This window comes from Scyliorhinus canicula, chromosome 28, assembly GCF_902713615.1.
Source record: "Scyliorhinus canicula chromosome 28, sScyCan1.1, whole genome shotgun sequence".
Classification (NCBI taxonomy): Eukaryota; Metazoa; Chordata; class Chondrichthyes; order Carcharhiniformes; family Scyliorhinidae; genus Scyliorhinus; species Scyliorhinus canicula.
In genome coordinates this window covers 5,403,962-5,428,401 of record NC_052173.1, presented here as the reverse complement: position 1 = coordinate 5,428,401, position 24,440 = coordinate 5,403,962, and the positions used below count along the sequence as shown (strand labels likewise).

The 24,440-nt window shown below is 47.2% G+C and overlaps 1 protein-coding gene across 1 annotated transcript in view; it reads right to left on the bottom strand.

Moving 5' to 3' along the window:
- The window catches only part of LOC119958083 (beta-1,4 N-acetylgalactosaminyltransferase 1-like), a 161,707-nt gene that overhangs the window by 114,420 nt on the left and 22,847 nt on the right, over positions 1-24,440 (bottom strand). Inside the window, exon 2 of the mRNA XM_038786310.1 lies at positions 765-980. Coding sequence (XP_038642238.1) covers positions 765-980 — 216 coding nt within the window. The remainder of the gene's footprint in view (positions 1-764; positions 981-24,440) is intronic.

Sequence of the window (24,440 nt, the reverse complement as noted above, 5' to 3'; positions counted from 1 at the left end):
AGTCCCACACATCAATGACTATGTGACAGGGGGAAATATATTCTCTGCTCCAGCATCAATTGAGAATGATTTGGAGTTTGGGCAGCAGAAGGTCAGCCATTAAACACTATCCCCCCATATCTCCCAGAACTTCTGTTTTCATTGACCTGAAGCACCCTAGGGTTCACTTTACACCAGTTATTCCAATACCCTGACTGAGCCTACTTGTGTTGTTGGGTAACCCAAGCCACTGCCGGTGTGACTGAAGTGATTCTCACGTAAAGCGAGGACAAGTGAAGTGAGGTGTGTGCTGATTGCCCACAACATTGAGTGTGAGAGCCGTGCACTCCCTCTGTGTCCAAAGTGGAAATATTTCCATTGTTTTCACCATTTGAAGTTGATGGGAGTTCCTTTAATATAGAAATGATGAAGCATTTTCTATAACTCGTTAAGATTAAATGTATTTAATCTTATTCATGGGGTCACGGTCAGTGAACAATCCTGATTTCAATTTTGCGGCCCATTGAGATGAAGGAGGATCACTCATACGGCCTACTCACTGGCCCGGGTTACCCAGCATTGGTCAAAGGGGAGATGAATTCTTTCAACGATTTGTAAAACGCAATTTTCAAATCTCAAAACATCTCGACCGTCGGTGATCTGAATTCTAAGTCAGTGCTGCCAAGGAGGCTCCAGCTGGTGAATGGGCTGCAATGGAGCAAAGGCTGACCCACGAATAAAGGTACATGGCATCTATCACAGAAGCAGGAAAAGGGCACACTTACTCAGCCACTAGCTCTTTCACTTTGAAGGATATGTGGGCATATTTCTCAGAAGGCTCCCAAAGACTACATTCCAGAAGGCTGTCTGAAAAACCGGAAAGTCGATACTTCACATCCACAATACGGTAAGGCTTCAGCGACCAGAGACAAAGGACGAAAACTCCCAGAGGCAAAGACACAAGCAGAAGACAGCAGAGGGGCTTCCTGACTGGACGCATGCTAGGAAGAAACAAAAAAAAACAATCTTTTTTATTATTTGGCCCAGTGTAATACTAAACCGTTCAGGCCAAGAAGGATTGATCCCCATTCTATTCAGTTGTGGGTTGATGCATGGCAGAAACGACCCCATCGCTCTTCACCATATTGATCACCTCTCCTAATACCTCTCGATGTGGCCCGATGTCAAATTTTGTTCCAGGATCATTCCTGTGAAGCACCTCGGAATGTTTTACTGCATCATACAAACAAACGTTTGCTGCAAAGTTTCCTGCGAAGGAGAAGTAATAATCTAAGGCGACTTCTGTGCGGTTTAAATGATGAAAATGCAATTTTTTCCTTATATGGGGCAGCACGGTGTCACGGTGGTTCGCACTGTGGCTTTACAGTGGCAGGGACCCCGGTTCAATTCCGACCTGGGGTGACTGTGTGGAGTTTGCACGTTCTCCCTGTATCTGCGTGGGTTTCCTCCGGGTGCTCCGGTTTCCTCCCACAGTTCAAAGATGTGCAGGTTAGGTAGATTGACCATGTTAAATTGTCCCTTAGGGTTCAAAGATGATGTACAGTTTAGATGGATTGGCCATGCTAAATTGTCCCTTAGTGCCCAAAGGTGTACAGGTTAGGTGGATTGGCCATGTTAAATTGTCCCTTAGTGTCCAAAGGTGTACAGGTTAGGTGGATTGGCCATGTTAAATTGTCCCTTAGTGTCCAAAGATGTACAGGTTAGGTGGATTGGCCATGTTAAATTGTCCCTTAGTGTCCAAAGATGTGCAGGTTATGTAGATTGGCCATGTTAAATTGTCCCTTAGTGTCCAAAGATGTACAGGTTAGGTGGATTGGCCATGTTAAATTGTCCCTTAGTGTCCAAAGATGTGCAGGTTAGGTGGATTGGCCATGTTAAATTGTCCCTTAGTGTCCAAAGATGTGCAGGTTAGGTGGATTGGCCATGCTAAATTGTCCCTTAGTGTCCAAAGATGTGTAGGTTAGGTGGATTGGCCATGCTAAATTGTCCCTTAGTGTCCAAAGATGTACAGGTTAGGTGGATTGGCCATGTTAAATTGTCCCTTAGTGTCCAAAGATGTACAGGTTAGGTGGATTGGCCATGTTAAATTGTCCCTTAGTGTCCAAAGATGTGCAGTTTATGTAGATTGGCCATGTTAAATTGTCCCTTAGTGTCCTTAGATGGGGTTACAGGGACAGGTCAAGTGTGTGGGCCTAGGTAGGGGGCTCTTTTGGAGGGTCCTTCCAGGGTCTAGAAGCTCGAGGGTCCAGTCACTTCTCCTGGCTCCTCTTCGAAAACCACCACCTGACAGGGACCAATCGTTGTTGGTTATCAGGCAGAATACTGTCCCTGGCCAATCTATTGGTCACCAACCAACCAATCAAAACAAACCCTCTAATCTCTTGGGTGCCATAAAGTCTGGGTTCTTCAGCCCAAAATACAAAACCTTACAACACATTGTGCTATTTTGACACTTACTTACTTCCTCTGCTCAACTTAAAGGTATGTCTCCATTAATGATCCATGGCTCAAAAACGATAAAGACAAAATAAAAGACACTAAGGGAATCAACAGAAAGTGTTTATGGGTGACGAGTCTTACAAAATAAAGCACTTACAGCATTAAAACCACTATTGTCAACTACTCATTTTAGAAAGGAGGCCCAATGTTGGAATCATTAACTTTGTCAAGCGCACATGTACAACCGAATGAACAAAAAGTACAATAAGAACAGAAAATGCTGGATAAACTCAGGTTTGTCAGGGGGGCGATTTGTTAGTGCTCTTTGGGGGGGTTTAAACTAATTCAGCAGGGGCATGGGAACCTGGATTGTAGTTTTGGGGTACGGGAGATTGAGAGTATAGAGGTCAGGAGCACAGATTTGACTTCGCAAGAGGGTGCCAGTGTTCAGGTAGGTGGTTTGAAGTGTGTCTACTTCAATGCCAGGAGTATACGAAATAATGTAGGGGAACTGGCAGCATGGGTTGGTACCTGGGACTTCGATGTTGTGGCCATTTCAGAGACATGGATAGAGCAGGGACAGGAATGGTTGTTGCAGGTTCCGGGGTTTAGGTGTTTTAGTAAGCTCAGAGAAGGGGGCAAAAGAGGGGGAGGTGTGGCGCTGCTAGTCAAGGACAGTATTACGGTGGCGGAAAGGATGCTAGATGGGGACTCTTCTTCTGAGGTAGTATGGGCAGAGGTTAGAAACAGGAAAGGAGAGGTCACCCTGTTGGGAGTTTTCTATAGGCCACCTAATAGTTCTAGGGATGTAGAGGAAAGGATGGCGAAGATGATTCTGGAAAAGAGCAAAAGTAACAGGGTAGTTGTTATGGGAGACTTTAACTTTTCAAATATTGACTGGAAAAGATATAGTTCGAGTACATTAGATGGGTCATTCTTTGTACAATGTGTGCAGGAGGGTTTCATGACACAATATGTTGACAGGCCAACAAGAGGCGAGGCCACATTGGATTTGGTTTTGGGTAATGAACCAGGCCAGGTGTTAGATCTGGAGGTAGGTGAGCACTTTGGAAACAGTGACCACAATTCGGTGACCTTTACGTTAGTGATGGAAAGGGATAAGTATACCCCGCAGGGCAAGAGTTATAGCTGGGGGAAGGGCAATTATGATGCCATTAGACATGACTTAGGATGTGTTGGTTGGAGAAGTAGGCTGCAAGGGTTGGGCACACTGGATATGTGGAGCTTGTTCAAGGAACAGCTATTGCATGTTCTTGATAAGTACGTACCAGTCAGGCAGGGAGGAAGGGGTCGAGCGAGGGAACCGTGGTTTACCAAAGAAGTGGAATCTCTTGTTAAGAGGAAGAAGGAGGCCTATGTGAAGATGAGGCATGAAGTTTCAGTTGGGGCGTTTGATAGTTACAAGGAAGCGAGGAAGGATCTAAAGAGAGAGCTGAGACGAGCAAGGAGGGGACATGAGAAGTCTTTGGCAGGTAGGATCAAGGAAAACCCAAAAGCTTTCTATAGGTATGTCAGGAATAAAAGAATGACTAGGGTAAGAGTAGGGCCAGTCAAGGACAGTGGTGGGAAGTTGTGTGTGGAGGCTGAGGAGATAAGCGAGATACTAAATGAATACTTTTCGTCAGTATTCACTCAAGAAAAAGATAATATTGTGGAGGAGAATGCTGAGACCCAGGCTATTAGAATAGATGGCATTGAGGTGCGTAGGGAAGAAGTGTTGGCAATTCTGGACAAGGTGAAAATAGATAAGTCCCCGGGGCCGGATGGGATTTATCCTAGGATTCTCTGGGAAGCCAGGGAAGAGATTGCTGAGCCTTTGGCTTTGATTTTTAGGTCATCATTGGCTACAGGAATAGTGCCAGAGGACTGGAGGATAGCAAATGTGGTCCCTTTGTTCAAGAAGGGGAGTAGAGAAAACCCCGGTAACTATAGGCCGGTGAGCCTAACGTCTGTGGTGGGTAAGGTCTTGGAGAGGATTATAAAAGATACGATTTATAATCATCTAGATAGGAATAATATGATTAGGGATAGTCAGCATGGTTTTGTGAAGGGTAGGTCATGCCTCACAAACCTTATCGAGTTCTTTGAGAAGGTGACTGAACAGGTAGACGAGGGTAGAGCAGTTGATGTGGTGTATATGGATTTCAGTAAAGCGTTTGATAAGGTTCCCCACGGTCGGCTATTGCAGAAAATACGGAGGCTGGGGATTGAGGGTGATTTAGAGATGTGGATCAGAAATTGGCTAGTTGAAAGAAGACAGAGAGTGGTAGTTGATGGGAAATGTTCAGAATGGAGTTCAGTTACAAGTGGCGTACCACAAGGATCTGTTCTGGGGCCGTTGCTGTTTGTCATTTTTATAAATGACCTAGAGGAGGGCGCAGAAGGATGGGTGAGTAAATTTGCAGACGACACTAAAGTCGGTGGAGTTGTAGACAGTGCGGAAGGATGTTGCAGGTTACAGAGGGACATAGATGAGCTGCAGAGCTGGGCTGAGAGGTGGCAAATGGAGTTTAATGTGGAGAAGTGTGAGGTGATTCACTTTGGAAAGAATAACAGGAATGCGGAATATTTGGCTAATGGTAAAATTCTTGGTAGTGTGGATTAGCAGAGGGATCTCGGTGTCCATGTACATAGATCCCTGAAAGTTGCCACCCAGGTTGATAGGGTTGTGAAGAAGGCCTATGGTGTGTTGGCCTTTATTGGTAGAGGGATTGAGTTCCGGAGCCATGAGGTCATGTTGCAGTTGTACAAAACTCTAGTACGGCCGCATTTGGAGTATTGCGTACAGTTCTGGTCGCCTCATTATAGGAAGGACATGGAAGCCTTGGAACGGGTGCAGAGGAGATTTACCAGGATGTTGCCTGGTATGGAGGGAAAATCTTATGAGGAAAGGCTGATGGACTTGAGGTTGTTTTCGTTAGAGAGAAGAAGGTTAAGAGGTGACTTAATAGAGGCATACAAAATGATCAGAGGGTTAGATAGGGTGGACAGCGAGAGCCTTCTACCGCGGATGGAGGTGGCTAGCACGAGGGGACATAGCCTCAAATTGAGGGGTAATAGATATAGGACAGAGGTCAGAGGTGGGTTTTTTACGCAAAGAGTGGTGAGGCCGTGGAATGCCCTACCTGCAACAGTAGTGAACTCGCCAACATTGAGGGCATTTAAAAATTTATTGGATAAGCATATGGATGATAAGGGCATAGTGTAGGTTAGATGGCCTTTCGTTTTTTTCCATGTCGGTGCAACATCGAGGGCCGAAGGGCCTGTACTGCTCTGTATCGTTCTATGTTCTATCTGTAGAGAGAGAAACAGAGTTACTGTTCAGAGTCCATATGACCCTTCACAGAGCTGCATACTTGGCGCAGAAGTACACTGCTCAAGTAGCTAAGCAGCTCTTAATTAGAATAACCAGAGGGACAATTGAGCTGTGACAAGTGCAGCTCACCCAGAAATTGCACACTGTGCACCTGAATTGGTCAACAGTTTACTAGTTCACTGATAATTGCGCAATATTCAGTACCATTCATGACTCCTCAGATACTGAAGCAGTGCATGCAGCAAGACCTGGACAACATCCAGGCTGGGCTGATAAAGTGGCAAGCAACATTTGCGCCTCATTGGCGAGCCAATTCATTCAGTCCACTGGCACAGTTGTCTGAATGAGTTCACGGTCTTCCTTAGTCCACTAGTGTTGACACTTAACAGAGGAGATGAAAAAAGCTTTCATGTTGTGCTACAGTAAACACGCCAAACTTTTCAATGCGGTTGCTCAAAGAGATTTTGTAATAAATTCCACAGAAATAGCTTAAGAATTGGGGAAAATTAAGATTAAATAATGAAACTGGGATAAAATAAAAAGGAAAATTGATAAGGACAGCTCTCTGAAGGGATGTTTCGATATGAAAATTAGCATACCTGTGAGAAAAACAAGGTGATTACCTATGTGACCCGGGGACACCAATGGGGTGTAGAAGACTTAACTTCAAAGTGGAGAAATAAGGGGATTGGGACTTGCAAGCTAAAAGCCGGTTCCACAGGGTGGGTAACATCGACGGGAAAGAATGATATAGCAGAATAACTGGACAAATGGGCCACAGTAGAAGCAGCTACCATCACAACCACACACAGCTGCAGAAAACAAGTCTCCCCCTGTTGGTGAAAAGGCAGCTGGCGAACCAAGAGGGTTTAGCTTTCGCTGAAAGTGTGGGCGGTTTTCCCAACTATGGACAAATAAGGAGCTGGTCATCGACTTCAGGAAGCTAAGTCTCATACACACTCCTGTCTGCATCAATGGGGCCGAGGTGGACATTGTTGACAGCTTCAAATTTCTAGCTGTGCACATCACCAACAATCTGTCCTGGTCCACCCACGTTGACGCTACGACCAGATGCACCATAGAAAGCATCGTATCGGGCTGCATCACAGCCTGGTATGGCAACTGCTCAGCCCAATACCATAAGAAACTACAGAGAGTCGTGAACACCGCCCAGTCCATCACACAAACCTGCCTCCCATCTACACCTCCCGCTGCCTGGGGAAAGCGGGCAGCATAATCAAAGACCCCTCCCACCCGGCTTACTCACTTTTCCAACTTCTTCCATCGGGCAGGAGATACAGAAGTCTGAGAACACGCACGAACAGAATCAAAAACAGCTTCTTCCCCACAAAAATAAAGGAGAAATAAGGGAATAAATAGGAAGGATCCACACAAATGTAAAGTATACACCACTCATAACTGGTATTCCAAGTTACTCTTCTGAATACACTCGTATTTATCAGTTCTTAACGTAACTCAATTCTCACAAAAGGTATCTTCTCCCTTTCTCACCTGAGGGCTCTGACTGTTGCTATATTTATTCCTCATAAATAAAAGTAAAGACGGCAGGTGACCATTGGCTGCTTTTCCCCTTTGAGGGGGGAGAGCTGACTGGTGATGATTTAACCTGAGGGTCACCACACCTCAGGCGAGGGTCAAGGTCAAGGTCATGAATAACCTCAGCCGGTGCGGGGAATTGAACCCACGCTCCACATCACAAACCAGCTGTCCAGCCAACTGAGCTAAACCAGCCCTTCGTAATAAATAACCCCACAGCTACCAACAACCCTTTGCAACTTTGCCCACTTGTCCAGATTGTGTGTCAGCGCAGACAATAAGAAATCCATGTTCCCAAATATTGCTGTGCCTCAAACAAATGCGGCACAATTCATTGCACAATGATGGTCCGGCTGAAACCAATGTTTTGTATTCATTTTTAATTGTTGAGCTTCAAACGCAAAAATCCACGGATCGTGTCACTTTAGCCCACAACTAACTGTCAAAACAGATTTACAAAGGGGATATTGTCAGAGAAGGACTGCCAGGCCTTGAAGCAGCTTTATGTCTGCTCTCGCATTAAATTTGCATCCTAAGTTGTCATTCTGACTCATCAGTGCCAGTCAGAGGAGCTTTCCTAGTTTGTATGTCCTCCAGCAGATTGGGCACCAGATGGTGGTCTGGGTGTTCAAGAGTCAGGGGCCCGTGGGAAAACTGCAATATCCCATCCTGCCTCATGCAACTCCTACTGACAGGGAGGGTGAAGATGATTTTCAAATGGCAGCCAGGATCTGTGCAAGGGATCATTCGATGCCGGGATTGAACTTGGATCTTGTTCAATATAGTTGCGGTAGCATGGAGGTTGCCAACTCTGATGGGACCTATTCCTGGAGATGTCATCAGATGCACGCACGCCCGCCTCCAACCACCCTTCCCCCAAGCAGACGACAGTTAAGTATCTGATTGGGCGATGCATGATGCGACTGTCAGCTAACCGGCCTATTTGTTCATGGGATGTGAGCATCGCTGGCTGGGCCTGAATTTGTTGCCCATCCCCGAGTAGTTAAGAGTCAACCACATTACTGTGGCCAGACCAAGTAAGGACGGCCGATTTCCCTCCATAAAGGACATTAGAGAACCAGATGGGTTTTTACGACAATCGACACCATTAGACTTTTAACTCCAGATTTTTCCCCCAAAAAAACTATTTCAAATTTCGCCATGTTGGGATTGGAACTCGGCCCAGAGCATTACCCTGACTAGTTCAACGACAATATCACAACACCACTGCCTCCCCTGTCAGCCTATCTCCAATAGAAGCAAATTACTGCGGAGGCTGGAATCTGAAACAAAAGGGAAAATGCTGGAAAATCTCAGCAACTGGAGGGAGAGAAAAGAGTTAACGTTTCGAGTCCGATGACTCTTTGTCTACAGATGCTGCTAGACTTGCTGAGATTTTCCAGCATTTTCCCTTTCATAGCCTATCTCCAATATTATTACTGATAAACTTTCTTTTTTTTAAAAAAAACACTTAAAAAAAAAAAAAATGTCCCTTTCTCGTCCAGAGTTGCTCACAGCAATACCTTGGAGATTAATCTTCAATGTTTGCAAGCTACAGACAATCCTGCCAGGTTGGCCACCCTTACCCAGGCCACAGGATAGAATTCCCAATTCCTCAGCGGTAGACCATTCGGCCCTTCGATACTTTGCCACTTCCTTGCTGGCCCCAATACCCTCGACTCCCTTGTCAATCAAAAATGCAACACCTTCCCAATTGTGTTTTTTTTTTAAAAACTTCTCTTGAAATCTCTTCCTATTCTCTCTTAGTCTGCACCCCTCTTCGGTCTGTGGCCGTTTCCTAATTCTCAATCGTTCCCTTGTTTATTGGTCCATGGAGTCGTACTAGCATATCTCAGCCCCTTATAATCAGCTTTTCTCCAACCTGTTAACTCGATATTCATCTCATGCCCTTTTCCATCCTTACTTTTCATAGAATTTACAGTGCAGAAGGAGGCCATGCAGCCCATCGAGTCTGCAATGGCTCTTGGAAAGAGCACCCTACCTCCACCCTATCCCCATAACCCAGTAACTCCACCCAACACTAAGGGTAATTTTGGACACTAAGGGCAATTTAACATGGCCAATCCACCTAACCTGCACATCTTTGGACTGTGGGAGGAAACCGGAGCACCCGAAGGAAACCCACGCACACACGGGGAGGATGTGCAGACTCCGTACAGATAGTGACCCAAGCCGGGAATCGAACCTGGGACCCTGGAGCTGTAAAGCAATTGTGCTAACCACTATGCTACCGTGCTGCCCTAAAGCGTATTATCTCCTGGTCACTCCCTACTTTTACTTCTGTTATTTGCTCTGGCTCATTCCCTATCACTGGATCCAATAATCAATCTTCCCATGTGCTCCGAGTGGCTGGAATTGTATACAACCCCCTCGGGCTGTATGAGTCACACTGAATGCACACAGTGAATATTACATGTGTCACAACTGTATTGAAGCACCTCAAAGAGCAACTTGATGTGTGTCGACAACCTTCAACCCTTTGCACCATTTGTAACAACTATTTTGAAACGTCTGTAATGTTTCTTTGACTGTATTGAAGTAACACGATGTGTGTAGAAAACCGGAGAATCATTGCAATTTGGAGGATGTGTCACAACACCCTGGACTAGTGCACGGTCATTTTCAGTCCCACAGTCCCATCACAAGTGAATTAGCCAACAATTCTTATAAAAATACGCAGGATGGGTGTGGTGAATGTAACTCTGTAATTCACACTGTGATATATATATGAGACCGTACGATTGTAAGCGCAGTTGCGTTGCCCGACCACTAGGGGGAGTAGCTCTGGGAATGCTTAGTAGTTTGTACAGGGCTCCACCCTTGGCTCCACCCACAGCTCCTCCCCCTGGACTGCTGTATAAACATCGATGCCCAGAGCCAGCCGACCAGTTCATCGAGAGTTCAACACGGAACAGGCTGGCTCTGTAGTAAGTAGATTAAAACCACTGTTCATATCTCAAAGCACGTGTCTAGTGAATAGATGGTCTCATCAGTGGGATTCTCGGTCGACGGCGTTTCTCCGGCAATGCAATCACGCCCGCGGATTTCCCGACGGCGTGGGGGTGCCCACAATGGGAAACTCCATTGGCCGGCTGCCGAGACGGAGAATCTCGCTGCCGGCAGGGGGGGTGCCACACTAGAAAACGGGTGCGGCGGGAAGGGAATTCCATCCGCAAAGACTGGCCCTTGGCTGCCCAATAATTAGTCACCAGGTGTGGAGGTTTAAACACGATTACGCTTTATTTATACCAAGAACTATCACACACGCGCACACGACAGGCAAACACATGGGGGGGAGGGGGGGGGGGGTGGAGTTAAAGGGGCAAAAAAATCAATTAAACTGAGTCCCAGCCAATCTCTGTCCTTGGTGCCTGTCAGTCTACAACTCCAGTTTGAACCAGCTCAGACTCGCACAGTGACCTCTCCTACTGCTGAAATCCTCTGCTTGAATTAAAGGCACAGGCCACTTGCCTTAAAGGCACACGTCCATTAATCATCCACAAAACAAAAATGCAACAGCAAAATAAAAAAAAGAGATGGGCAACGTTTGTGGCCAGTCAGAACTGGTTCCCGAGTCACCGGGGTTTGACTTGAGCCTTCAGAGTTTCGCTTGATTAAATACGGGAGGTTTTGTCTACGTGAGCAGTTATGTTCCACCCAACTCCTTCCACCCCTTCATCTGATGACATCAACATATTTTCCCCGTCTTTGCACCCTAACATAGTTGGGCGGCACAGTGGTTAGCACTGCTGCCTCACAGCGCCAGGGTCGTGGGTTCAATTCCAGCCTCGGGTCACCGTCTGTCTTGAGTTTGCACGTTCTCCCCGTGTGTGCGTGGGTTTCCTCCGGGTGCTCCGGTTTCCTCCCACAGTCCAAAGATGTGCGGGTTAGGTGGATTGGCCATGCTAAATTGCCCGTAGTGTCCTAAAAAGTAAGGTTAAGGGGTGGGGGGTTGTTGGGTTACGGGTATAGGGTGGATACGTGGGTTTAAGTAGGGTGATCATGGCTCGGTACAACATCGAGGGCCGAAGGGCCTGTTCTGTGCTGTACTGTTCTATGTTCTATGTTCTATGTGCAGGTTAGGTGGATTGGCCATGTTAAATTGCCCCTTAGTGTCCAAAGATGTACAGGTTAGGTGGATTGGCCATGTTAAATTGCCCCTTAGTGTCCAAAGATGTGCAGGTTAGGTGGATTGGCCATGCTAAATTGTCCCTTAGTGTCCAAAGATGTACAGGTTAGGGGGATTGGCCATGTTAAATTACCCCTTAGTGTCCAAAGATGTACAGGTTAGGGGGATTGGCCATGTTAAATTACCCCTTAGTGTCCAAAGATGTACAGGTTAGGGGGATTGGCCATGATAAATTACCCCTTAGTGTCCAAAGATGTACAGGTTAGGGGGATTGGCCATGTTAAATTACCCCTTAGTGTCCAAAGATGTACAGGTTAGGGGGATTGGCCATGTTAAATTACCCCTTAGTGTCCAAAGATGTACAGGTTAGGGGGATTGGCCATGATAAATTACCCCTTAGTGTCCAAAGATGTACAGGTTAGGTGGATTGGCCGTGTTAAATTGCTCCTTAGTGTCCAAAGATGTACAGGTTAGGTGGATTGGCCATGATAAATTACCCCTTAGTGTCCAAAGATGTACAGGTTAGGTGGATTGGCCATGATAAATTACCCCTTAGTGTCCAAAGATGTACAGGCTAGGTGGATTGGCCGTGTTAAATTGCCCCTTAGTGTCCAAAGATGTACAGGTTAGGTGGATTGGCCGTGTTAAATTGTCCCTTAGTGTCCAAAGATGTACAGGTTAGGTGGATTGGCTATTCTAAATTGTCCCTTAGTGTCCAAAGATGTACAGGTTAGGGGGATTGGCCATGATAAATTACCCCTTAGTGTCCAAAGATGTACAGGTTAGGTGGATTGGCCGTGTTAAATTGCCCCTTAGTGTCCAAAGATGTACAGGTTAGGTGGATTGGCCATGCTAAGTTGTCCCTTAGTGTCCAAAGATGTACAGGTTAGGTGGATTGGCCATGATAAATTGCCCTTAATGTCCAAAAGGGGTTACGGGAATAGGGTGGAGGCCTGGTACTAGGCAGGATGCTGTTTCAGAGGGTCAGTGCAGACCTGATGGGACAAATGGCCTCCTTCTGCACTGTAGGGATTCGATGAAATCTAGTCACGTCGCACCATCTCTGCCTCAGATTCTGTCCCAGGAATGCCAATCTGTGGATACCTTCACCTTCGCACAGGTTGTATTTTCAACTCCCATTGTTGTTTTGAAAATCCAAGCTTGACTTGCCCGACCAACACTCATCTCATCATCGCTCCTAAATCTCATCGATCGTTGGTACTAGCCTCCATTATGGGCCTCGGCCCTTTCACCGATGCTCCCTAACCAGCCAAAACTTGCTTTAAAAAGTCTGTGCTTATCCAAGAACAAAGGAACATATTGTTCAACGGCGAACAAGTGGATCACACATTTTACTGATGTATCCCACTTTGCATTACTCTTATTGTCTATTCAGACTGTGTGCAGAAATCCCATGCAGCAACGGCAATTTTGAGGTCGTTGGCGGCTGAAGTGTTTGACTCATAGCGTGGGTCCAGCCCAGAAGATGGCCACTCGGCCCATCGCCTCCGTGCTGGCTCTCTGCAAGAGCAACTCAGCTGATCCCGCGCCTGCCCTTTCCCTTTTCCCTGCAATCTACTTCCTCGTGCCGGATCAATTATCCAATTCGTCTTTGAAAGCCGCGATTAAACATAACAGCACTGCCAGGCAGTGCATTCCGGATCCGAACAACTTGCCACTCTCTTTTATTACATCTCATTTTGGCCGTGCATCCCTCACTTGTTGATGAGTTAGTCATGTGATCGGATTTCTCGCAAACATATAAAAAATAAAGAGTGGCTGAGATAAATATTGGTCCTTTAGAGGATGAGAAGGGAGATTTAATAATGGGAAATGAGGAAATGGCTGAGGAACTGAACAGGTTTTTTGGGTCGGTCTTCACAGTGGAAGACACAAATAACATGCCAGTGACTGATAGAAATGAGGCTATGACAGACCTTGAGATGATTGTTATCACTAAGGAGGTAGTGATGGGAAAGCTAATGGGGCTAAAGGTGGACAAGTCTCCTGGCCCTGATCGAATGCATCCCAGAGTGCTAAAAGAGATGGCTAGGGAAATTGCAGATGCACTAGTGATGATTTACCAAAATTCACTAGACTCTGGGGTGGTCCCGGTGGATTGGAAATTAGCAAACGTGACACCACTGTTTAAAAAAGGAGGTAGGCAGAGAGCGGGTCATTATAGGCCAGTGAGCTTAACTTCGGTAGTAGGGAAGATGCTAGAATCTATCAAGGAAGAAATAGCGAGGCATCTGGATAGAAATTGTCCCATTGGGCAGACGCAGCATGGGTTCATAAAGGGCAGGTCATGCCTAACTAATTTAGTGGAATTCTTTGAGGACATTACCAGTGCAGTAGATAACGGGGAGCCGATGGATGTGGTATATCTGGATTTCCAGAAAGCCTTTGACAAGGTGCCACACAAAAGGTTGCTGCATAAGATAAAGATGCATGGCATTAAGGGTAAAGTAGTAGCATGGATAGAGGATTGGTTAATTAATAGAAAGCAAAGAGTGGGGATTACTGGGTGTTTCTCTGGTTGGCAATCAGTAGCTAGTGGTGTCCCTCAGGGATCCATGTTGGGCCCACAATTGTTCACAATTTACATAGATGATTTGGAGTTGGGGACCAAGGGCAATGTGTCCAAGTTTGCAGATGACACCAAGATGAGTGGTAAAGCGAAAAGGGCAGAGGATACTGGAAGTCTGCAGAGGGATTTCGATAGGTTAAGTGAATGGGCTAGGGTCTGGCAGATGGAATACAATGTTGACAAATGTGAGGTTATCCATTTTGGTAGGAATAAGAGCAAACAGGATTATTATTTAAATGATAAAATATTAAAGCATGCCGCTGTGCAGAGAGACTTGGGTGTGCTAGTGCATGAGTCACAGAAAGTTGGTTTACAGGTGCAACAGGTGATTAAGAAGGCAAATGGAGTTTTGTCCTTCATTGCTAGAGGGATGGTGTTTAAGACTATGGAGGTTATGCTGCAATTGTATAAGGTGTTAGTGAGGCCACACCTGGAGTATGGTGTTCAGTTTTGGTCTCCTTACTTGAGAAAGGACGTACTGGCGCTGGAGGGTGTGCAGAGGAGATTCACTAGGTTAATCCCAGAGCTGAAGGGATTGGATTATGAGAAGAGGTTGAGTAGACTGGGACTGTACTCGTTGGAATTTAGAAGGATGAGGGAGGATCTTATAGAAACATATAAAATTATGAAGGGAATAGATAGGATAGATGTGGGCAGGTTGTTTCCACTGGCGGGTGACAGCAGAACTAGGGGGCATAGCCTCAAAATAAGGGGAAGTAGATTTAGGACTGAGTTTAGGAGGAACTTCTTCACCCAAAGGGTTGTGAATCTATGGAATTCCTTGCCCAGTGAAGCAGTAGAGGCTCCTTCATTAAATGTTTTTAAGGCAAAGATAGATAGTTTTTTGAAGAATAAAGGGATTAAGGGTTATGGTGTTCGGGCGGGAAAGTGGAGCTGAGTCCACAAAAGATCAGCCATGATCTCATTGAATGGTGGAGCAGGCTCGAGGGGCCAGATGGCCGACTCCTGCTCCTAGTTCTTATGTTCTTATGTAAATTGTCATTTTCCTGTCGGTCATTTTTTGAAAACGAGAGAATTTTGTGTCTCTGTTTCAATCTTTTTTTTTTCCCAAATAAAACTCACAGCACCAACTCTTTTTAACTAATAACACCCTCTACTGTATACTTGAGCTCATTAATTAGACAGATGAATTGTTGGGTGCTTTCATCCTGATGCAGACTTTTGTTTTGACTCCAAATAATGGAAAAATGGGGAATGTCTCTTGACGTCGAGCTTATGAAAGTTCCGTATCAGCAAGATCCTGTCTGATCACCCACTTTCCTGTCCAACATGCACATCCTTCAATGTCCAAAACATCCTCATTAATCTCCTTCCCAAATTTAATCAATGACCGAGCATCCAGAGCATCATACAAGCTTGCCACCCCCACATTGATTCTGTATACACCTCCCCTGTATACACCTCCCGCTGCCTCAGGCATTGCCTTCTTCCGGACCCTTCCGTCAGGCAAAAGGTACAGAAGTCTGAAGACTCGCACATCCAGATATTAGGAACAGCTTCTTCCCCACAGCTACAAGACTCCTCAACGACTCCCCCTCAGACTGATCTGTTCCCTGTAAGAACACTATTCACGACACCCTATACTGCTCTTGTTTGGCCCTTTGCTCCACACTGTAACTAATCACTGTTTGTCGATGTACCGTTGTCAATGTTCTCTGTTGATTACTCTTATTGTCTACCATGTACGTACTGTGTACGTTCCCTCAGAAAAATACTTTTCACTGTACCTCGGTACATGTGACAATAAATCCTCCTGTCTTCACAATAAATTAGGGAAACTCCGAAGTGAGGTGCAGCGCTTTGTTCCAATTCAGGAATGTAAAATACACAAAGTAAAAGAGAGGACTGCAAGACAATAATAAATTCCAAACAGTACAGGAAGTCTGAATCTAAAGGCTATGTGATTTACAGTGGAGTAATTAGTGTGCGAATAGAACATAGAACATAGAACAGTACAGCACAGAACAGGCCCTTCGGCCCTCGATGTTGTGCCGAGCAATGATCACCCTACTCAAACCCCCGTATCCACCCTAAGTCTCTTTCAATCACAAACTATTATAAACCCTGACCAGACCCCAAAGGTGGCTAGCAGACAGGACCAAAACCCCCAATATTCTATTTTATTTGACTGTGCAGAAAGATCAATTCGCTCCTGGAGTGATTGTTTGAAGAAATATGGCTTTGTTTTTTAAAAAAATATTTTATTCCAACTACAATCTGATTTGATTTGATTTATTGTCACGATTTTACCGAATATACAGTGAAAAGTATTTTTGACGGCGGTGAGAAATTGAACAAACAAATGTGATATAAAATAGGACTATTAGTTAGAATAATGTAGATGATAGAGCCGATGGTAGTGAGTTCACAGACAAAGAACAAAGGGATTCAGCAAAGCCTGGCTAGAAGGGGGGGGGGGGGGGGGGGGGGGAGGGAGCCTCGTGCAGAGGGTGGTGAAAAGGATGCTGGGTAACAAGAGGCCCAGGGTTGAGGAATGCAAAATGAGCCAATCAGGATATATGGCCAGGTCAGGAGGTGTATAGAATGACCTATGGGAATCTTGTATGTGAAACTTGATGCCATTTGAATGATATGTGCAGGAATCTCTTTGTCTCCGACCTCACTGGTTTCTGGGGGCTTCAGGAGACTGTATGCGTTCTGAATCTCTATTGAGCGGGTCAGCCTTGCAAGTTGTTTAAAAAAAAAATAATACTATACCTACAAATCCCTCTTGAGTTTTATTGAGGCCAGACTGACGGGTAAAGAACTCAATATTGTCAGTGGCACAGTGGTTAGCACTGCTGCCTCACGGCGCTGAGGACCCGGGTTTGATCCTGGCTCTGGGTCACTGTCCATGTGGAGTTTGCACATTCTCCCCGAGCTGCACTCAACACCCACTCTTTAAGGCAAGACGTGCCACCAAACATTTTTCAGGCCGAAGGATGCAAAAACAAACAGAGTCCATCGAATGAGATGCCCCACTCCAGTAAGGTACAGCATGGAGTGAGCCAGCTGAACAATAAGACTATAGGACTTTGGTTAGGCCACATTTGGAATACTGCGTGCAGTTCTGGCCGCCACATTACCAGAAGGATGTGGATGCTTTAGAGAGGGTGCAGAGGAGGTTCACCAGGATGTTGCCTGGTATGGAGGGTGCTAGCTATGAAGAGAGGTTGAGTAGATTAGGATTGTTTTCGTTGGAAAGATGGAGGCTGAGGGGGGACCTGATTGAGGTCTACAAAATTATGAGAGGTATGGACAGGATGGATAGCAACAAGCTTTTTCTAAGAGTGGGGGTGTCAATTACAAGGGGTCACGATTTCAAGGTGAGAGGGGGAAAAGTAGAACATAGAACAGTACAGCACAGAACAGGCCCTTCGGCCCTCAATGTTGTGCCAAGCCATGATCACCCTACTCAAACCCACGTATCCACCCTATACCCGTAACCCAACACCCCCCCCCCCCCCCCCCCCCCCCCCAACCTTACTTTTTTTATTAGGACACTACGGGCAATTTAGCATGGCCAATCCACCTAACCCGCACATCTTTGGACTGTGGGAGGAAACCGGAGCACCCGGAGGAAACCCACGTTTAAGGGAGATGTGCGTGGAAAGTTTTTTTACGCAGAGGGTGGTGGGTGCCTGGAACGCTTTGCCAGCGGAGGTGGTAGAGGCGGGCACGATAGCATCATTTAAGATGCATCTAGACAGATATGTGAACGGGCGGGGAACAGATGGAAGTAGATCCTTGGAAAATAGGCAACAGGTTTAGATAAAGGATCTGGATCGGCGCAGGCTGGGAGGGCCGAAGGGCCTGTTCCTGTGCTGTAATTTTCTTTGTTCTTTGTTATTTATTACCACGTGTGACAACAGAAGCACATTTGATCCATTTTAAATCTAGGTTATTATATGCATCAAGAACATTTTGGAATCTGATAAATGAGAAAATTAGATCTTTTGTGAAGTGCCTTTCACCCCTCGCTAGAAGATTCTGTTCACCATCGTGAAAATCCCATTAAGTAGGAATAAAGGTTGAAAATCTAAACAGGTGCAGCCTCGACAAGTTGACATTTTATTATTTAAAAATATAAAAATATGGATTGTTAACTTTGACATTGTACGGATGGGGAAGTGGTTATCAAATTTAAATTAACACTTTGACGAGGAATGCATTTAAAATTCTGGCTCATTGACACACTTCATTCCCCAACAATGCACAGAAATGTTATTAATGCCATCTTGCAGCCTGCCATCAATGCAGGGGTCTGGATTCGTTCAACTGCTGAATTTTCAGTGTCTTTTTTAAACTAACGTTTTACTGCCAGTTCGTCAAAGAGGCTGAGATTGTGGCTTTCCGTGTGGGTAATTGTTAACATATAATCATACAATATTTACCAAGGTTACGCCTAGGAGAGCTGACTGAACTGATCAGAATCACTGGGCGCGATGTAACGGCCGCGTCACGCCGGGCGCGAATCTGCGCGAGCCAGTTAGATTGCGGGAGGGGCCGAAATCGGGAACCGAGTCGGGGGCTGATCGGTTTCCGGTGAAACCGGCCCGCTCCCGTTGGCGAGATCTGGAAACCAATAATCACCGATTAAGGTCAATCTCATTAACGGGACAGACGCCCTATCAAACAGCCTCCTGTGGTCTAACTGGCTCTCCAGCGAGTGGTCACACGGGCGCCCTCTAACACACCTATTTAAAAACATGAAGCTAGTGCAATGGGTGCTGTGGGGGGGTCGGAGGAGGTGGGTAGCCATCTTGCAAATCGGGCAATTAGCCGGGAGCGTGGGACAGGTGGGGGAGCTCACATCAGTGTGGTGAGGGGGGGTGGGGTAGGGGGGGCTCAGCACCCACAGGTCCAACAAGCCATCCCCTGGGTCATGTATACCCATACTAGGGGTAACTTCAGCTACTGCTTGTCTGTCCCACTGAACACCCCCAGCACAGAGCCCTGCCCACGGTAATATGGTGCAGGTCACTTTAACTCCCTTTGACTGTGAGCAGCCTCCAGCTTCACAGCTGAAGGTTATTGTTAATAAGGAATTTGCCTTGTTAGTTGCGAGAGCCACTTCACAGCTGCAGGTTGTGTTTGCTGCTTGCCGCTGCTGGTGGCTGCTGATGCCTGGAGGCTGCTGTTGCTGTTTCCTTCCCTTTCTGTAGTCGGAAAGGACAACTTTGTCTCAGATTCCTGGATCCTGGAATACCGGGCTCAGGGAATGGGTGAGTCCAGAGGGCAATCCGGTTTGAAGCAAGAAGATGCTGCAGGACCTGGTACGCAACATTGATCCAAATGGGACACCTGATGACTGGGTTGAAGAAATGCTTTTGCAGATTGCTGATGTTTTTGTTGTTGATGTGGGGAGTGCTGCGTGTAACAGGCACGTCACCGCGGGTTAAACACGCTGGAAGTCACAGATGCTCAACTGCACCTTGAGCGCCGATGGAATATGTGGATGCCAGGATTTGGTTGCGGTGAGATTGGGCCGTGTGGGAGGGGCGTGCACAGCTGCACCTCCTGGACGGAGAATGACACTGATACGTGGAACAAGTCACACATTGATGGACAGATCATTTCTGTGACAGAGTTCCAGACATGGTAACACATTCTCAGATTATCCATTTCTGTTGAGGAACCTGTGAGGGGTGATACCGTGTGTTTGGATTTTTTGTGAACATGAGCTGATATTGCTTTGTATTGGCACCAATATGGAACGGTGACGTTTCCTTGTTGTTTAATGGTTAGTGCGATATGTGGAATGTTATATCGTTGATTTTCAAATCTTTCTTACTGTTGGACGTTTAATAAACAAAATATTCTCAAGTGGCTGCATAGCGTGTGTGCTCTGTGAGGTCCTGCATTTGTGCTGTTGAACTGGTTTGGTCTTCTCTGTTACAGGGAAGGGAAGGTGAAGGAAGGGCCCAGCTGCCTGGAAGAGAGAGGATCTTCTAAGTTTTCTTCAAATTCTCTTGCCACAAGCCTGGCCTTTGCCTCATAAGTTCCATCCGGAAGAACCTTTTCCGTGCAAATCCATCTGTGGGATAGAGCTCTTTGTCCCCTATCCGGTACTTCCGTGTATACCCCAAATTCACTCCAACTATGTAGTTCTTGCTATTTGGCATCTTTGATAACTTTTTCATCTAATTTATTGGAAGCCACCAAAATCTCATGTGCATGTGGGCTTCTACTCCTAGTAGTATTCGTAGTCTTACTCCTGTTCCGAGATCTTGATAAACTATGTCCCCTCTCCCGCCTGGAATCTCGTTCTGTACTGCTACTGCTTGATCTTTCCCTTCTGCTGTGGGATGTCCTTTCAATAGTTCTCAACCTTTTCCTGCGAACCTGTTCACTATCCAATGTACTATCTGAACTGGCACTGCGTTTCTGTGTCCTCCATTTTAAAACGTCATGTTCCCAATCCATTGGATTGACTCCCTCCCCTCAATGCTGTACATTCAACCAATGTTTATACTTTCTAGTGGCCTTCCCTGCTCTACTAATAACAGTTGCATCCTTCCATTGACTAGACCCTTCAGGCAAGGATGTCACTTTTGTACCAACTTTTGGCAGTTGTCCTTTCAGAAAAATGGCCTGATCTAATTTATCAGAAGTGTTGTGTTCCTCTACAGAAACCCCGTCTATATCAGTTAACTGGTCCTCATAGTTCTGTAACACATGCGTACCAGATGCCGTGCGTACCAGATGACCTTGGTTCCTCGTCATGTCTGTCTATTCTGTCTAAATTTTAAAATTTGTAATCGGTACCCATTATCCTTGATGAATGTACCCTAACAGTTTGATTACCATGTTGCAAAATAATTGTTTTTCCATCAATGCCTATGATCTTCCCTGGGCCTTTCCATTCATTAGAATTGTCTCTCTTATGGCTTCCAGTGTGCACCATGGAGTAAGTGGTCACACACAAGGCAGCTCCTGCCCAAAGTTACAGAAAAGAGCTCTTTTTTAATCAATACGGGGTGGAATTTTGATGAAAAGGCATAGGTGAATGTTGGAGGAGTACTTTCCCCCAGGAATGGTATGTTTCTTGGTTACCAGACCCACAGAAACAGTGAAAGATTTGGCTGAAGCTGCAGCAGAGACAAAAGCCTCTTCCAGCATGCAGGCGGGGGAAGGGCGAGCTTAAAGGCCTCAAGCTGACTTGAGGGCCTTTATTAAAGCTGAATTCTAGCAGCAGAGGGAACAACTGTGAAAAGATCTCAGCAAGGCCATTGAAGAAGCGGTGACAGCTGACTTCCGGTGATGGCGGGCGGGAGGCAGCCATGCATTGGAGGGCTCCCGTTCAGGAACGGCATTGTCGGGGATTGACGTCCAGTCCTAGGGGCAGCGAAGGCGGTGAAGGCCAGGAAAAAGCACAGGGAAGGGATGTGTCGAGGTCCAGTAAGAAAACGGCTGTGAAAACAGCTGAAAGTTCGTCGGGGAGTAGAAAGGTCACCGTGGGGTCACCAAGGAAAATGGAGGCTGGAGCACCAGGGGAGGCCACATTGCTTACGGCTGAAGAAATAACTAAGGTAATGGCTGCAGAATTCGAAAGGCAGTTTACAAAATACATGGAGACAATGAGGAAGGAGATGAGGGAGGTTTGAGTGTGCTGGTGGAGGAGGCGATTTCCCCGGTGACGACGACGTTGGCGAGGGCAGTGGCGGAGGTGCAGAGCAAGGGGAGGTGCTGTAGGAAGTGGAGGAGACATTATTGCAGCACGGCGAGCAACTTACCTCGATGGGGAAGGAGATGCGGAAGGTTATGGAGGTGAACAAGGATCTGCGAGGAAAAATGGAAGACATGGAAAACAGATCCAGGCGACAGAATTTGAGGATTGTGGGGCTGCCCGAAGGAGTTGAAGGGCAGAGGCCGACTTGAGTATTTTGCTGCGATGCTGGCGAAACTATTGGGGGAGGGGGAGGATGCCTCCCGGTATGGACTGGATCGGGCTCCTCGGTCGTAGAGGCCTGTACCAAAGGCGAGTGAGCCGCCAAGGGTAGTGACTCTGTGCTTCCATAGGTACAGCATGAAGGAGAAGGTCCTGTGCTGGGCAAAGCAGAAGCGGGTGGTGCAGTGGGCTGGAGCTGGTATACGTGTATACCAGGACATTACTGTGGAGCTGGCGAGGAGGCGGGCTGCCTTCAACCGGGTGAGGAGGGCATTGTACATCAGCAAGGTGCAGTGCGGCATTGTATATCCAGCGAAGCTGAGGGTGACTTACAAGCCCAAGGCCTTGTATTTTGGAACGGCGGAGGCAGCGGAGGAGTTTGCGAAGGCAGAAGGACTGTGGCAGAACTGAGAAATTGAGATATGGCCATGTGCCGACGTAACCTCATGACTGTATTTTCTTTCTTTTTTTTTGTTTGTTTGTTTCACTGCGTGCGGGTGTATGGGCTAAAGGAGCCGGTGTTGTATATATTTGGACAAGGGAAGTGATGGGACTTTCACTCGAAGTGAGGGCTCTGTGGGGTGTAGGTGGATATGAGGGGTGTGTGTGCTAAAAGGGGATTTCTGGGCTTTCCTAGGGCCGGGCAAGGGGGAAAGGGACCCGGGTGGGGGCCTCCACGCTGGCCGGAGTAAGCAGGCCAGTGAACGGGAGTGAGGTGGGGGGAGGGGCTGCGGCCATCGGAGCCTGGCAGAACAGGGCCCGAGTGGTCTAGCCGGGGTGGAAAGTAGAGGGGAAGGAACCGAGGTTGAGGGGAGGAGTTTTACAAGAGGCAGTGGACGGGAGGAGTTGGAGGGGAGTTGGGGGGAGTGGGGGGGTTTACAACTCTGGGATATCATGTCCAGCCCTCTTTCAGAGGTTGGACGGCGTTGAGTGTGTGTGTGTGTGTGTGTGTGGGGGGGGGGGATGTAAATATTTGTATTTGTTACCGTTAACTGTCTGTGGGTGGGGTGTAAATATTGAAGGAAAATGTGAAAATGGAGAATAATAACATTTATTTAAAAAAAGAATTGTCTCTCTTATAGTAACCATGTCTCCTTGCTGAAAAACGGTATTTGATGGCCGTACATTATGTCTTAAAGCTCTGTGAATTCTTTCAGAGACTTCTGACCATCACGCAGCAACATCCCAGCCTGGTGATGTTCCGGCCCTTGAGGGTGGTGGCAGTGAGGCAGTGAGATAAACCAGATGGCGCTTTGTCCCGGCCACAAATCCTGGGGCGGAGCGTCGAGGGAAGAGGGAAGAGCCCATGGAGGCCTTCAGAGACAGAGGGCCCCTGGTGGGCGACCATCTTCTCAGTAACAGGGTCACTTCATGAGGGGGCAGGGGGGGTGAGAGGAACATTATTCCTCCCCCCTCAGTGAGGTGTGGGTGACGTCCTGATTCATTCCCTTTGACATCATGCCCAGGCCCCTGGACAAGGGAGCAGCTCCCTGTTTCTCGGGTTATGGGGAGGTAGGGCCACATCCCACCTGACCCAACAATCGACATCGGGGAATCCTCCGTCACCACCCAGGAGCTGTTTTTGGGACCTTTCAGTGACCTGGCGTCAGAGGCAGAGCAAGGGTTTGGCCCACTGGCCCAGAACCTCGGGGAGAGCCTGAGAGGAACCCTCTCAATCCAGGGCGGGGGGGGCTAATGTGGGCCCGTGCTGTCCACCACACAATGTGGCGGAGGACTCAGGCCCAGACGCCACTGCCTGATGGAAGTCAGTTGTTCAGTGGCAGGCGCGGAGGGTGAATTTGAAGCTCTCTGCAACGAGGCGGAGGGCTCACTCACGCCCGGCACTGGGTCACCTCTCGGTCCCTCAGGGGAACTCCAGGAATTGGCCACATTTGAATTTTGCAATGACTGAGGCTGGGCCAATTAGGATAAGAGTTGCCTGATTAGTGGCCCAATCAGGGAACCCCTTTCTGTGTATACAACAGGGAGTGTCAGATCCTCTGCACTCCCGGTGTAGACAGCGAGCTGAATGCACTCCCGGTGTAGACAGCGAGCTGAATGCACACCCGGTGTAGACAGCGAGCCGAATGCACTCCCGGTGTAGACAGGGAGCTGAATGCACTCCCGGTGTAGACAGGGAGCTGAATGCACTCCCGGTGTAGACAGCGAGCTGAATGCACTCCCGGTGTAGACAGCGAGCTGAATGCACACCCGGTGTAGACAGCGAGCCGAATGCACTCCCGGTGTAGACAGGGAGCTGAATGCACTCCCGGTGTAGACAGCGAGCCGAATGCGCTCCCGGTGTAGACAGGGAGCTGAATGCACTCCCGGTGTAGACAGGGGGCTGAATGCACTCCCGGTGTAGACAGCGAGCTGAATGCACTCCCGGTGTAGACAGCGAGCTGAATGCACTCCCGGTGTAGACAGCGAGCTGAATGCACTCCCGGTGTAGACA